This window comes from Falco biarmicus, chromosome 8 (assembly GCF_023638135.1).
Source record: "Falco biarmicus isolate bFalBia1 chromosome 8, bFalBia1.pri, whole genome shotgun sequence".
NCBI lineage: Eukaryota > Metazoa > Chordata > Aves > Falconiformes > Falconidae > Falco > Falco biarmicus.
The window spans coordinates 51,847,122-51,861,665 of NC_079295.1; the positions used below are offsets into that span (position 1 = coordinate 51,847,122).

The 14,544-nt window shown below is 41.6% G+C and overlaps 1 protein-coding gene across 3 annotated transcripts; it reads right to left on the reverse strand.

Annotated features, from left to right (window-relative positions):
- Nucleotides 1-246: 246 nt before the first annotated feature.
- Nucleotides 247-14,112, reverse strand: MAT2B (methionine adenosyltransferase 2 non-catalytic beta subunit). Of its 3 annotated transcripts, none has more exons than XM_056349074.1 (7): nucleotides 13,534-14,112; nucleotides 8,351-8,545; nucleotides 7,345-7,459; nucleotides 6,907-7,059; nucleotides 3,956-4,149; nucleotides 2,885-2,998; nucleotides 247-1,850 (listed from the first exon to the last, which is right to left on the reverse strand). In XM_056349074.1, the coding sequence occupies exons 1-7, from the start codon at nucleotides 13,561-13,563 to the stop codon at nucleotides 1,680-1,682; spliced, it is 972 nt and encodes a 323-aa protein (XP_056205049.1). In that variant the 5' UTR covers nucleotides 13,564-14,112; the 3' UTR covers nucleotides 247-1,679. The 3 variants fall into 3 exon arrangements, with proteins under 3 accessions (XP_056205049.1, XP_056205048.1, XP_056205047.1); XM_056349073.1 differs by lacking the exon at nucleotides 13,534-14,112 and adding an exon at nucleotides 11,246-11,415 and having other exon boundaries at nucleotides 8,351-8,541; XM_056349072.1 differs by lacking the exon at nucleotides 13,534-14,112 and adding an exon at nucleotides 11,250-11,414.
- Between the last annotated feature and the right edge of the window lie 432 nt (nucleotides 14,113-14,544).

Genomic DNA, 14,544 nt, shown 5'->3' on the forward strand with positions numbered 1-14,544 from the left:
GGTCAGGATGTTTCAGGCTCGTATTTTCAAAAACTTCTGAAGCTTTATTTTTGTGGGTGTACACTTATCATAGCCCCAAGGCAGTGGCACACCGATAGAGAAACACTGATCCAACGTAATTAACTCTGGAAATAGTTAATTGAATGGGGAGGCAGGAGTCACTGAAAAGACACACACATTTCAAGAAAAATTGCAAATATTTATGATTAAGATAAATCCTGATGGTAAAGAAAGACTCAACAACTGTTTCTCATGCTGGCAATATATATTTATTGTAATCTTGGAGATAGGTTACCATGTGTATATCAGGAATTCAGACTAAAAGCAAATCAAGATTATGAACTCTTAGCATATGACAGTTGGAAATTAAATAACTGGATGTAAAGCTGACCTTCAGAAGATCTTCAGTAGGTCTATTTTTGTGGGGACCCCCCCTTTTTTTTTTTTAAATCAAAAGCTAAACCTTTTCCCATCCCCCTTCTTTTCAACCACAGAAAAATATATGATCATCCAAATGCAACTTTTCTCAGTTTTACTAATAATCCGCTGGCAATATCAGAACATTTATAATGTTGATTCTAGAACTTCAGAAGGCAGCCACCATTTACAAACCATGTTCCGCCTCCACTTTGCCTGGCTACTGAGTCCAGCTTTAAGGACTAGACTTCAGCAGATTAAAGATTTGCTTATATGAGACTATTGTGGTTACATTATTACGGTGCAAACCCTCAACACGTGTGCTTTGCTGTTCCAGAACAAGCTACATCAGTGCAAGATCTGGCAGTCTGTGCAAAAGAAGCTGCAGTGTTGACTAACAAACATCTTCCTTACCATTAAATTCGCCGATCCCAAATACTGCCCCCCAAAAAAGAGAAAGATGAAGATATTACATGCTTCTATAAAAAAAAAAAAACAACAAACCCCAACTGAAAAAAAAATAATCCTCCAACTCCAGTCCCCCCCAAAAAAACACCCCAGGTCAAAACTATTTGTTCCCTACCCTCCCAGCCCTTTTCTAGCTTTTTTATGTCACCATTAAAACAAATGCATACAACTTACTGTACAAATATGAAGCTGCAGGCATTCAAGTTACAGAACATTCTGAAAATATTTCAAGCATAAAAAGTACACTTGATAATTGCAAAAATAAAGTTTCACTTTTTTAAAAAACATTTTGATCAGAGCTCAAGCAAAACAAACATTTAACGATTCCTACTTCAGTTTAATTTCATAAGAACACCACCTTCAGAAGTTAAAAACAAAAACCTCATGATTTTTGGTGACAAAGTAACTGACAATGTCTTTTAATGAAGAGAAATGGTATATACAACAATGGCACAGACCTTAAGCATCAACAACAGATTTCAGCCAAAAGTAAGTACACAAGTGATGAGTCATTCTTAGCATCAAATGGTACTTACTACTAAGAACCATAATCCGCTAGGAACAGACATGAAGTTAGACTGGTACGAACGGAAGGAAAGATCCATGATGTTGAATAGGCTCAGTTTCTGTCACTGAACTTTTTTTTAGGCTAATAATTCCACTAGTGCAAGACCTTATGTTTACCTGATTAAATGAAAACTCATAAATGTCACAATTTAAGAACACTCATACAAAACTATTTTCTTCTTTTAAAAAAGTGCCACATAACATACTTTTACTAAAAAAGTTACAAACTAATGGAAGACTGTCTGTCTCCATCTCTTGTCGACAAGGAAAGGCCAAAGTGATTCTTTGATCCCAGCTCGAAACGGTGTTCTCTGACCTATCCCCAGCATCTCCAACTTGGAGCAGTCTAGCTGAGCATTCCTCGGACGAAGAGCACCCACAACTGGACAATCAGTAATCTAAAAAATAAACAGAAAACAACCCCAACACACCAAGAAGTAAGCTGATATGACAGCAAAATATTTCTTCTTACATAAGCTCATTTAGACGTTTTCCTTCATAGCTGTATAGAAAGCTATGTTCCCCTCCTTCCTTCCAACTACTTGGTGGAGGATCTTTTTCTTTGTTTCTTTGCTTTTTTTATGGTTAACTTCATCGCAGTGTAAGAGACGTCAGGCAGAGCAATGGGAAATTTAACTTCTCAATTACTCTCACCATTTATTCTTTTCTACATTTTACTCCTATTTTCACCCTATAACCATAATCACAAGGTAAAAAATGCCCTAAAATGTTGACAGAATCATGTCTGGATCAATGTACCTGAAGAGAAACAGATCTGGGCAGAAAAAAAATCAGACTAACTTAAGTGTTTGCCGTTCTTTTTCTCTCCATCTTCCAAGCCACATTTCAGCTCCAGCCTTTACTAATTCAGAATCCTTGGAATTTATTTTGGATATAAATAAAGTCTTACTTACATGTTATGTTCTCACAACTTTACCAGTATGCCTTTAAGAGTACTCTTAAGTGTCAATAAAAACTGCAGGACAGGTGTTTTAAGCAAAGCAATAAATGATCCGAAGTTCTTAAGTGCATCTATTCAGAGACAAATCTGGACATTGACAAGTTCTTACAGATTCCCACCTTCAAATTAATATACTGTGAATCTGCAAGCTTTTTATAGGATGAAAATACAACAAAAAATACTGACTTACTCATGACTAAAGGGAACTGTTCTGCAGAAATACCATTACACTACAGACTATGAAACTGATTACTGACCGATTGGGTAATTTTTTTTGTAATTCAGCGGGTCAAAGCAGCTGTTGTTTTCCCAAGTTAGATACCAGGCAGCACCCTCTGCAACACATCTGCTGTGCCAGACATACACAGATGTCCCGAAGAGGAACCTTATTTGTATAGTTAGCGTGAGACCTACTACTTGAAACAACAAAGCACATCCACCTTTCTACAGGTGGAACACCACACCACTTACAGGTCTCAGGTGGCTGCTGGGAAGGTTGAAAGCATCTGCAATTGCACATGCCATTTCATACTTAGTCATCTGTTCATTGCCAGACCAGTGAAATGTTCCTTTTACTGATGGGTCCTACAGAAGAAACAGGAAACACAGGTGAAATAAAGCAGTTAGCCAGCCCTCAGACTAAATCCTGGGCAAGAATTGTGCAGAACAATCCTCCAGCAAGACCCCACCTTGAAAGGCACGTTACAGGACCTCACCGATGTTCTAGAAACATCTCGTGCATTTTCAGGGAACACCTGACTAGGGGTTGAAACTGAAAACCGGTGTTACATGAATTTGACCTGGCTTTTCACAGACAGCTTATATTCTGTAGAATTAACAGGAGGGAAAGGAGCAAGTGAACCAAGCAACCAAGGTCAAACAGCTGGGGAGGAGCAACTTGGCTGTTCTAAACTATTCACTATTCAAAAACAAATGCACAAGGCACCACACATTTTGAAAGTTAAACTGCAAACCATGTACGAGCCCAATCAAACTGACTGCGCTGCGTCCACCGTATGTGTATGGTCCACCTTTTTCCAAGTTACACGTACGAAAATTAAAGGTAGTTGGTTGGCTTTGTTACCTTGCAAAGGCGGTAATCTGAAGATGCTGTGGTGCATAAGCACAATAAAATATTCAAATCTAGTGGCTTATTTTTGCCACTTCCTTGTTCTTAATACAATAAACAAAGGCATCTTTGAAAATGACATCTAACCACCATGGATTATTTTTTTTAGTCCAAAAATGGCAATTTGTAAAAAGCGTATTAGAGTAAGTTTGATATTTGCATTTCTCTCCTCTATACTAGCAAGACACATGACAATTCTCAGAAGCATCTGTCCCATCACTTCCCTTGCTTTTGTTTCAAGTATCAGAATATCCACGGTCATGTGAAAATACAGCTAGTTCTTTACTCCCCCCGCAGTGTTCCAGAAATGCAAAAAACAATGCAGGTTATATGCAGTTCTCAGTTGTTCAGAAAACAAGCCAAGAACTCAAACTGTTTTTATCTTGAAGAGGCTTGTTTCTTTACATTCTTACCAGCATTCTCTTCTCTGCTAGTTGTCTACAAACAGTAGCTACGTCCTTGACGTTAGTAGGAAATCTTTGCTGCCAGTGGTCCATGTTGGCAGATTTATTACTGAACTGCACTTTATCAAACATAACAGTCACAGCACTTTCTTCCAGTCTTTCTACCTCTCCATACAAGACAGGAATCCTAAGTACCGCAGCACCTAAAAGAAAATTTAAAAAGTATTAACATTGTTATAAATGGGTATGAAGCATAACCTGAAAAGTGTTTTGGAAGCGTTAAGAAATATGTTGGCGATATTATGCATCTACAAATCACAAAGAAAATGCAATTAATATGTTTGCCCTCAGAATATAGTTTCAATTTGTATCAATTAAAACAGTTTATAAACACTATGTTTATATAAACTTATTTTCATTTATGCCATTGATTTCCAGAAAGTTAACAAGCTCTCATTAGCGCTGCAAGAGAAAAAAGGCCTGTTTGGGTTAGAACAAAAATTTAAAAAGCAACTGCACTATGCAGCTACTCCAGCACTCCCCATCCTCCCTGGGTACGAGCAAGAACAAAACTCCCACCAACCACAAATCACCGTATTCAGCCAGCAATTACAGACAAGAGATTTTTCACCCAGCATGCAGAAGCCTCCTGCATAAAGGAGGGTATTATTTACCAGAAAAAAAGACATGAACCTTGGAACGAATAATTAAAATGCTTGACAAATAAGGAATACTTTCACAGAATGCAGCAGTAAACAGTATTAGATTTCAAATAGTGATTTGAGAAATTAAACTAACAGTAAACAAGCGCAAAGAGAAAGACGTTTTACAACGGAATACATCGTACTAGTCTATCTCAGCCATGAAGACTCAAAAGGCTTCTTTGAGGGGAAATCCAAGAAGGCTATGACAAATTCATTACAAGCAATACGGATACTTTAGCTTAAAGAAAAGAAAAAAAAAAACATCAGTCCTGAAATGAGAGGAGGAAGTCATCAAATCATTGCAATTCATAAAGATTTGTAGGACAATGCTATAGCTATTAAAAAGACAAAAAGGAAAAGCTGACACACAAATTATTCTCACAGAAAAGTAAACTGAAAGAAGTACTCGTACAAGAAAAACAAATACAATAAGAAGTCCAATATGACACTGATTTCCTGCTGCTCTAAAAACAGCTATTTGGTCACTCAGCAAATATGTCTCTCATCTCTTTAAACAGTAGTTGAAATATCTCTTTTTTAAGTATCTTTAGAAGTATTCTTTATTTGAGGAAAAGACTGCCTGTCTTGTGTTCTCAGAGAGCATTAGCTTCATTACCAATGGCTCAAAAGACCTACTGAAACTTTTTTAGTTTTATAGGCATGAATATAAATCTAACTTGTATCCCCTCCTAACCAAAGTAAAATATATTTTTAAAAAAAATACGCAAAACCCCCCAATTTATTGGTGAGATTCTTACATTATACAACAGAAACGGATAGGGAAGTTTTCATGCATCTGCAGACATTTGATAGACTGAATTCTACCTACACAATACCAGCAAATTCATGGCTGGAATACATGTAAAATATTTATATTGGTATGAAACAACAGGATTTACATTTTCAAGCATCTTACTCAGCACCATCTCAAAACTCCTTCCGCTAATAATACCACTGCTGCAACCCACTACTGCCTGACAGGTCATACGCAAAGAGGTCAACAAACAGAAGTGAGGTGTTGAGTTGGGGGAAGGATCTAGCAAGATACCCACACGTACTTGAATGTGGTGCAGTCTTATCTTCATTACCAATCTAGAGGAGGGAGCAAACAGCATCACAGTCAAATTCAGAGATGATATTGCAGTTAGAGGTGGAGTGAATAACTTTTATTTAAATTGATTTTCACTGAAGTAAGACTTTTTGTATCAAAGTATCTTTTGGAAACTCTGTTTCTTACTAGTAATGACAAACCTATATTAAGGCCTATCATTTTGACACATCATATATACTTACTTACTGAAAGACCATCACACTAATTTATCAAGTTCTCTGGTTAGGCAGAACAGAATCACAGTGCGAGTATCACACTGACAGACCAGAAGCCTCTTCTGCAAGTGCACCGAGATTATTTTCTTCAAATTCTTCTAGAAAACAGAGGTGCTTCTTTCCTTATATGTGAGTGGAAACTGACAGAATACTAACTAGAAACAACCAAACCTCTTTTATACAAGAAGCAAGTTGTCAGTGCAAGGGAACATGTCCAGTCCCAAGCTTTTTTTCTTAGCAAGTAGAATTTTTAAAACTGTGTTTGTCTATTTTGAATGTCAACATTAATTAAGAAAAGTTTTAAATAATAAATAAAAAAAATAGTTGCTTAAAACAAGGAATACGTCACTAACACTTTAAGCAAGCAGAAACCTGACGTGTGTGGTACAGTAGGTGGGTTAAAGTAAAATAGATGGCTTGTTGGCTTATGTAACAAGAGCAAAACACGAGTTCAGCAAGAAAACCAAAAGAGTAACAACAAAAACCTATGCTGATTTTATCTGCATCATTACTGAACTGCAAGTCTGTTTTTCCCTTTAAGTAAATATACATTTAGAACAATTGCAACGCATCCCTGTAAATAACAGCAACTATACATTAAGTGTCATAAAGCTTGTGCCATTGCAATATATGGATGATTTTATCTTTCCCTAAGAATAGTTGATTCACAATAGGCAAAGGCTTGTGAAAGTCCATCAGCAGAAACTAGTAACACAAACAAGGATTGGAAAAAATAAGAAATAAAGCTTTAGTTAACCTATAAGCAACAGGAATCATTTATAAGTAAGGAGACTGACTCCTAAGCACATTCTTTTCTGAATCTCGTTTCCATGGTTTTGCAACTTCACCACTGACTTATGACTCTATTAAGCTAGTATACAAGTAAGTAAAAATAGAAAGCCTCTATTAAAAATGTGAGTATATTCTTACCTTCATTATTTTCCAGGACTGCCTTTTCACCTTCCAGTTTGGTTTTACCGTATAAATTGAGGGGATTTGGTACATCAGTCTCTTTATAAGGAGGGCTTGTTCCATCAAATACATAGTCTGTGCTGATGTAGATCAGAAAAGCTCCAACTCCAGCTAGAATGAAAATGTTTATACATAGCCTGTTTTAATTCATGCCTTGTTTGAAATCCCAATAAACCTTTAAACAAAACTCCAAAGGAGCTCATCTTCTAGCCCCATTCATTTGCACTGCACTGTCTGCTCACCGTCACACAGACAGGCAAGCTACCCGTATGGAAAACGGATCGACAGCAAACTGATCACACAAATGACATTCAGCACTTTCAGTAACTTATTTATGTCCCTGTACAAATAAATGTGGCATTTTTGCAAGAAACCAAATCCATTTGACTGTCTTACCTGCCTCTTTTGCCAAGTTCCCTGAAGCAGCCACATTGAGCTGAGAAGCAGCATCTGGTTGACTCTCTACAACATCTGGCCTTCTCTCAGCAGCACAATGCACTATAACATGAGGCTGAAAATTAAAGACTAATTTTAAACAACAAACATTGTCAGGAGATTGCAGTTGTACCCTAACTCTAGCTATGAACTCCCTTCAAACAAAAAGGCATTTCAGTAAGTTCTGAAAAGCAATAAATGCAGTAGTATTATTTTTAATCATGGCATTCTGAGGAGCATGTTTTCCCTGGGAAGTACATTAGAACCATGCTGCTTCAAGATACAAAAAAACCAGATCATGAATTTTGCAGTTATGATCTTCAGTAGCTTTGACTTTACAGCAAGATTGAGGCTGCTGTTTTTTTCTTTTTAACTCTGTACAGTAATAGAAAATATAATAATATAAGATATATCTCACACAAACACACAATGATACTTAAAATTTTTATAGACAAGACATTGACACATGGCTTATTTGACATATGCAGACTATTAACAAGGTATTTAAAGCCATTTTATAGAATGGCGCCCTTCATAAATGTATTTCAGGTTTTACATATTCCTCTTGCAAGTTAGACTGAAAAAACAATGGACTTCTTACTGCACTGCACGCCAGACAGAGTCACTGCTGTTGTATTCAAGTACCCTTCAACTTCCAAAGAAGTGCTTCACATCAATAACTCACATTTATCTTTTTTTTTTTTTTCAACTATCAATGCAAATGTGCTGGCACATACACCTGTTACCTACAGCCTGTCTATGGTGTTGATAGCAAAGTTCAGAACTATCTGTAGCTACAAAGCAAACGCCAGACGTGGCAGAACAGGCAGCTGTACATTTTTTAGAGCTCTGCCACAGCACTAGCCCCACCAAAGCCACATCAACTCAGTTATCAGAACACTGCTATTAACTGATTACTAGGTGTGTAACGTACCCTTTCCATCTACATCATACTCCAGAAACTTACCTGAAAATCGTGGATGATGTCATGAACTGCAGTAGAGTCCAGAAGATTAATCTGTTCAAACCTGGGCTGAGCTCTCCTATATCCACAGCCAACTGCATTCCAGTTATTTTCATTGAATTCTTTAAACACAGCTCTGCCAAGAAGTCCCGTGGCACCAGTAATCAAAACTCGCCTACTGGGAATATCAACATCTTCCTATGGAAAGGAGAAGAGGAAAAGTTTTCTTTCTACTATTATTTGTTACTGTTTTTTCTTACAAAGTATGCAAGGCTACAGTCAGAGCTGTTGTATTAAATAGCCTTCATTGCCCCACGAGTGTTATGGAGTGTCTCACGGAATACAAGAACCTGGGAGCACCAATACTGTACCTAGTTAAGTATTAAAACATATTTTTGAAGACAACAAAAACAAAACTTAAAGGGGAAACTCATTCACTTCCACAACAAAAGGGGAAAACAAACCGAACCAGTAATGAAGAGAGAATTTTAAGTTCACTCAAAATCTGATAACTACGTGCGAAATTTGAAAGCAGGGAAATAACAGCTTCTGAAAACGGACCCAAAACATGTAACATTTAGGGTCCACAACCTGCAACAAGTAATTTTGGATAGACTGTGCCTGTTAGAAGCTGCAGCAATACAATACAACTCACTGTGGGCCTACCTACAATGGCTGTGAGAACTGAAGACTTGAATTTTACTTTTAAAGAGAATAGTAATTCATTGTTGCTCAACACAATGGTCTAACAGTAAGTAAAACCAAGTTACAGCTCAGTTTTACAAGATGCATCTTAAAGTGATTTGATAATTTAAACTCTCAATCTATAAAACATACTAAAGCTTTACTTCAGCTACCACACATTCCAGTACTTGAAACAGTTGCGTACATCACTTCAAAGTTCATTCCCCTCCACTACTCACTGGACCATCAAGCTTTCAAGATGGCAAACATAAGATTCACGTCCGTCTGTGCAATCTTTATTTTCCTTTCATGCTTTCCTTCTGCATGTATCATGAACATGGACCCACTAAAACCAAAAATAAAAGCATATGCTTACATGCCAGTCCAGAAGAAAACTTTGGGTGTGCAGAATCCATAAATCTTGGATTTCCTGACCACTTCAGGGACAATTTGCAATAATTTATTATAATTTTTGGAAATGCTCTCTACTATGCAATTCATATAGCCCAGTTACTTCTGAGCATTCTTAATACTCAGCATTGTAATAGGCCACTATTTTTTGACTGCACTTTGTTACTTCCAAATTACTCTCTGTCTTTCACTCTTCAAGTTAAAAAGCTTTTGCTCCATAACACTACATGCAGAGGTTTGTTATGGAAACAGTCTTTCCCAAAGCAATTGCTGAAAGGTCACAGCACAGCACGTGCACTGATCCCAATCCTAAATCTTCAGGCAAAGGATAGCTTATTCCCATCAGTACTAAATGAAAATTAGTATCTGGAGTTTCCTGAAAATAACAAACTACAGCAAGTGATGTTTTAAAACCTTAGCTTTATCTTTACGGTCAACTTGACCTCAGAACACAAGTTTGTTTACAATTTTTTAGGGCTACCCATGTTTTTCTGAAAAGCATATGCAACAACAAGCAAGTGCTGTTTTCTTTTTTGTTATGTACTTTTTATCTTAGCGAAGTCCAGACAGGGCATCACAGGACAGGTTATCAGCGCCTCCACAGCCAAAGGGTACCTGCTAATCACTACCAAAAAATAGCTTAAAAAATAGTAGAATGTGATGCATTTCAAGGGGAAAACCAAGGCACAGGTACTTTTTAAGCTTTACATAAAAACTTGACAAAGGTGACTACTCAGCTCTGGTGAGACCCCACCTGCAGTGCTGCATCCAGCACTGGGGCCCCCAGCACAAGGACATGGACCTGTTGGAGCAAGTCCAGAGGAGGCCAGGAGGATGCTCAGAGGACCGGAGCACCTCTCCTGTGCAGACAGGCTGAGAGAGTTGGGGTTGTTCAGCCTGGAGAAGAGAAGGATCCAGGGAGACCTTACAGCGGCCTGCCAGTGCCTGAAGGGGCTACAAGGAAGCTGGAGAGGGGCTTTGTACATGGGCATGTGGCAAGAGGACAAGGTGAATGGCTTTAAACTGAAAGAGGGGAGATCTAGACTAGATAGTAAGCAGAAATTCTTTGCTGTGAGGGCGGTGAGACACTGGCCCAGGCTGCCCAGAGCAGCTGTGGGTGCCCCATCCCTGGGATGCTCAAGGCCAGGCTGGACGGGGCTCTGAGCGACCTGCCCTGGTGGAAGGTGTCCCTGCCCGTGGCGGGGGGGGGAACTGGATGATCCTTAAGGTCCCTTCCAACCCAAACCGTTCTGCGATTCTAAAATCATGATGAACTCATTAACAGTGGTAAGGAGCGCCCACTAAAACCAGAAGCCAGCAGGTCACGCAGACTGCACCGAAGCCAGCCCAGGGAAGGCACCCGGAGCCCGGGCCCTGATCCAGCCCCGGCATCCCAAAGCTCGAGGCGAACCCCGTGCTCCCCGCAGCCCCGGGCTGGCAGGCGGATCCCTGTCAACGCTGACAAAAAGTTACTCCGCGTTAACCCGCGCGTCAAGCACCCACAGCCGCAGCGGCGCGGAGCGGCGGAACGCTGCTGGGAACAAGCCGCGACCGCGGGGGGTACGCGGGGAGGGGCCCGCGCACAGGGCCCCGGCAGGGCCGCCCCGCCACAGCGCGGAGCCCGGAACGAACGCGCCGGTGCCGTGAGGAGCCGCAACGCCTCCGAGGGCCCCGACCGCGGGGGACTGCGCCGGGGACCCGGAGCGCCAAGGGCAGAACCCGCCCCGGCCCGTACCCAGGGAGACTCGGCCGCCGCCGCGGCCCCGCCGCACCCCGCCCCTCGGCCCGGCCCGGCGCCGCAACTCGCCTCCACCAGCTCGCAGCGGCCCGGCGCGAAGCGGATCTTGAGCTCCTTCTCCCGGCCGACCATGGCGGCGGCGGGGCCCGGCGGGGCCGCGGCCTGGGCCTGCTTCTGCTGCGGGGCCGCCCGCGGGGCTCGCCTGGCGCAGCGGGGGCCGGACGTGCCCTACGCCGCGCAGCAGGACGCGCCCTCATTGGCCGGCGGCGCCGCGACCGACGCAGGCGCCTCCTGCCGCCGCGCGCTCATTGGCGGAGAGGCGCGGGAAGGGCGGGGCCCCAGCGGGGTTTAAAGGGGCGGCCGGGGCCCGCCTGGGAGGGCGCCGCGCTGGGGGCGGGGCCGGCCGGGTCGCGGGGCCCAGGGCGCCGCGGTGGGACGGGAGGTGGCGGGGACCGGGCCCCCGGCTCCCTTCCGCCGCACACCGGCGCCCCTGCGTCGGGGGGGGAAACAGTGGGGCAGCGCAGCGCGTGCAGTCACCGCGCCGCGGGGGGGCCCATCCAGCGGCGAGGGTCGCGGCCGGAGCCCCCCCCCCCGGGCACAGAGCAGCGCAGCACCGGAGGCCGCAGGTGCAGGCGCCCCTCTGCGCCTTGTGAGCGCACCCAGCAGCGAGCGCCCCGCGCTGGAAATGGTGACCCAGCTGGGCTGCCTTGGTCATAGACAGACGGGCACTCCCTGGCCTCCACGTACAGTCTGCAACCCCAGTCTCCACAGGGTGCAAGTCCCCCTAAAAACAGTCCGAAAAGCAGCCCCGGCCCGTGGTTTCCCCATGGGACAGGAGAGAACAGGGCACCCTTTGCCCAGGGAGCGGCACCGGCGCTGGGCAGAGCGCCCTGGCCGCGGTGCCTCGGCAGCACTCGCAGATGCTCCAGCAACCGCCTGCTGGAACCGTGTGCGACCTTCCGTGCACATGAAGGATCAGGTCCCACCCTTTCTAAAGTGAAATTTCATAATTAGGCCAAAATATCGCATTTGGCTTCTAAGAAATGCCATTAGTGTAACCCTGGCACAAACTTAACAGAAAGCACATAGTTTTCCTTTTAGAATGGTAGAAAACTGCATGCATTTTCCCTTTGTCTTAATCCATAGCTTTTGTGTAAAAGCAACTGGTATATCCCATAGCAAAGTAGGGGGGGTGGTTTTGAAAAAGCAAGAAGTGATTATAGTCCTTACCCTCTACATGTCATTTCATGCTTACAGGATGATAAAGTTGTGTAGGTTTTTTTAAAAAAAGCAAACTTTGGAAGTTACATGAATGTGTACACGAAGCTTTTTATATCTGACTCACACAAAGGCAAAGAACCTAAGTTAAGCAGATGCATATAATTAGTGTCTATGACTTAATTTAGCTATTCACACACATATTTCAGCTTGACTTCATTAAAATTATTAGTAATCAAGGGAGAAAACCAGCTGATACTAACTGTATGTTAATTCCTATAAAGAGAAATGAGGAAGTCTACTAAAATTGAGTAGAATCGCATTCTAAGCAACCTTTACTTATGACTAACTACTGACATATACAGGACAAAGTTATACGTATATAAACCCGTTTCTGCCTTCTTGAAATGCAGATGCCCTATTTTTCTTTGTACTAAGCTGTGGACATTTAATCCCCTTTCACTAACCTGAGATTTCTATTGAAAAAAATAATCAGTAATTCATAACTTGAAATTCAGAAGAAAAATCTACAGCGAAATACTGAACTGCTCAGCAGCACTAAGGTAACAACTCCAAGCACATTTCAAGTCACACCTCTTCTTCCCAACACAGACCAAAATGGCACACTGGACATCTTAACAAAAGCAACTGCCTGGAAATAGAAATTTTGCCTTCCAGGCTTAGAGCAAGAGGAAAATAGGGAAAGCATTAACACAGAAGGCACAACCTAGACCCATAAATGGGCCTCTAAAATATCTTCATATTTTTGTCTCCAGCGTAAGTTACAAAAACTATGTAATTTGTTACCTTTGTGACAGTATTTTTTTTTTTTTTACATTGAATTCAGTAGCATTCCAGCTTATATATTTTCTGTATTACACTCACTTTGTGGAACACTACGATTTCATGCATTATGTTTAAATAACTGATATGGTCTGGAATAAAATTTTTGTTTATCTATTCCATCACTGGGTGACTAATAAATGCACTACTCATTAAATTAACATTTCAGACTGTAATGCAGGGACTAAAGCATAATTAACTCACTCTCTCTCTCCCTTCCTGTTTCCTTTTCCCTAGATTCTGTAATCAAAGCGTGGCAGCAACCCATTAATGCAAATATCCAGAGCCTTACCTGCTCCATTTCCACCAGCATTTCAGGCATTGCCTCAAACTACAGAAGGAATCATCAGCCTTAGGAAATAACTGTTCAACTGCACACTTGTCCCTTTGTCTGCTTTTGCCTGCAGAGAGCACATGGACTGAAAGCAGTAGCTCGGTTGACCTTTGAAACCAAAATGCTACTCCAAGCCCTGTATCATGTGCAGCCTGAATCCTGTTAAGCTTTTGGTTTATCCCCAGTGGTACCATTTAAGCAGCTCAGGATGAACTTAAATTTTCACTTCGTAACAGCCAGCATGAGGCAAGTGCAGCCATTGTGTGTACACGATTTAGTCAGAGCACCGGCACTGAGTCTTAGGCAGTTTTCCTTTTACGGGACACAGGAGGAGGGCTCTAATTAGGTCAGCCAGGTTGAGGATGCTAGCAGCTCTTTATTTTACATTTAAACCAAGTACAACCCAGATCTTGTGACAATATAGTGAGATGGATGCTCAGAGAAATAATTTCTTGTTAAATTATATATTTTTTCAATAAAAGAGCAATTGATTCCTGCAGGGAATACTTAAGTCAGTTGAGCTACCAGTATGAAGGTTTCAGTTCTTAATATGTATTATTTCATGCATGCATGAAACTGGCAGAACGACTGCAGTTCACACAAAGCACTGTTTCCCCTTTACTTCTCTCTCCAAATCTGCTCTATATTATTCATCTGTTTTAAAGCTAAAACAAGTATCAACATTGCAGTAAGGCTAGTATAATTATTTGCTCTACTTCCCCAATTCTTTTGTCTATATAAGTATGCTCTTGATAGCCTAAAAAGGATTTAAAATGACACTTAGAGCTTTCTAGCTTAATTGGCAGTTTTGGCTAAGAGCAAAGGCTGTATGGAAAAAGTAGCAGCCATCATAAAAGCAGTCTCTTGTGATAACTGCAGTATTTGTTTCACTTTGTGGGCTTTCACCCTTCAACAAACTTTTGCTAACTTGATATCACATGCAAACATCAAAAATGAGGTTCAGATTGC

Excerpts from the sequence above, each read along its gene's own strand:
- MAT2B (XM_056349073.1), bottom strand. The coding sequence starts at position 11,312 with ATGGTCGGCCGGGAGAAGGAGCTCAAGATCCGCTTCGCGCCGGGCCGC. Across the intron at positions 7,460-8,350 it reads ACATCATCCACGATTTTCAG|CCTCATGTTATAGTGCATTG; the intron begins GTAAGTTTCTGG and ends TTTAATTTTCAG. Across the intron at positions 4,150-6,906 it reads AGTCCTGGAAAATAATGAAG|GTGCTGCGGTACTTAGGATT; the intron begins GTAAGAATATAC and ends ATTTTCTTTTAG.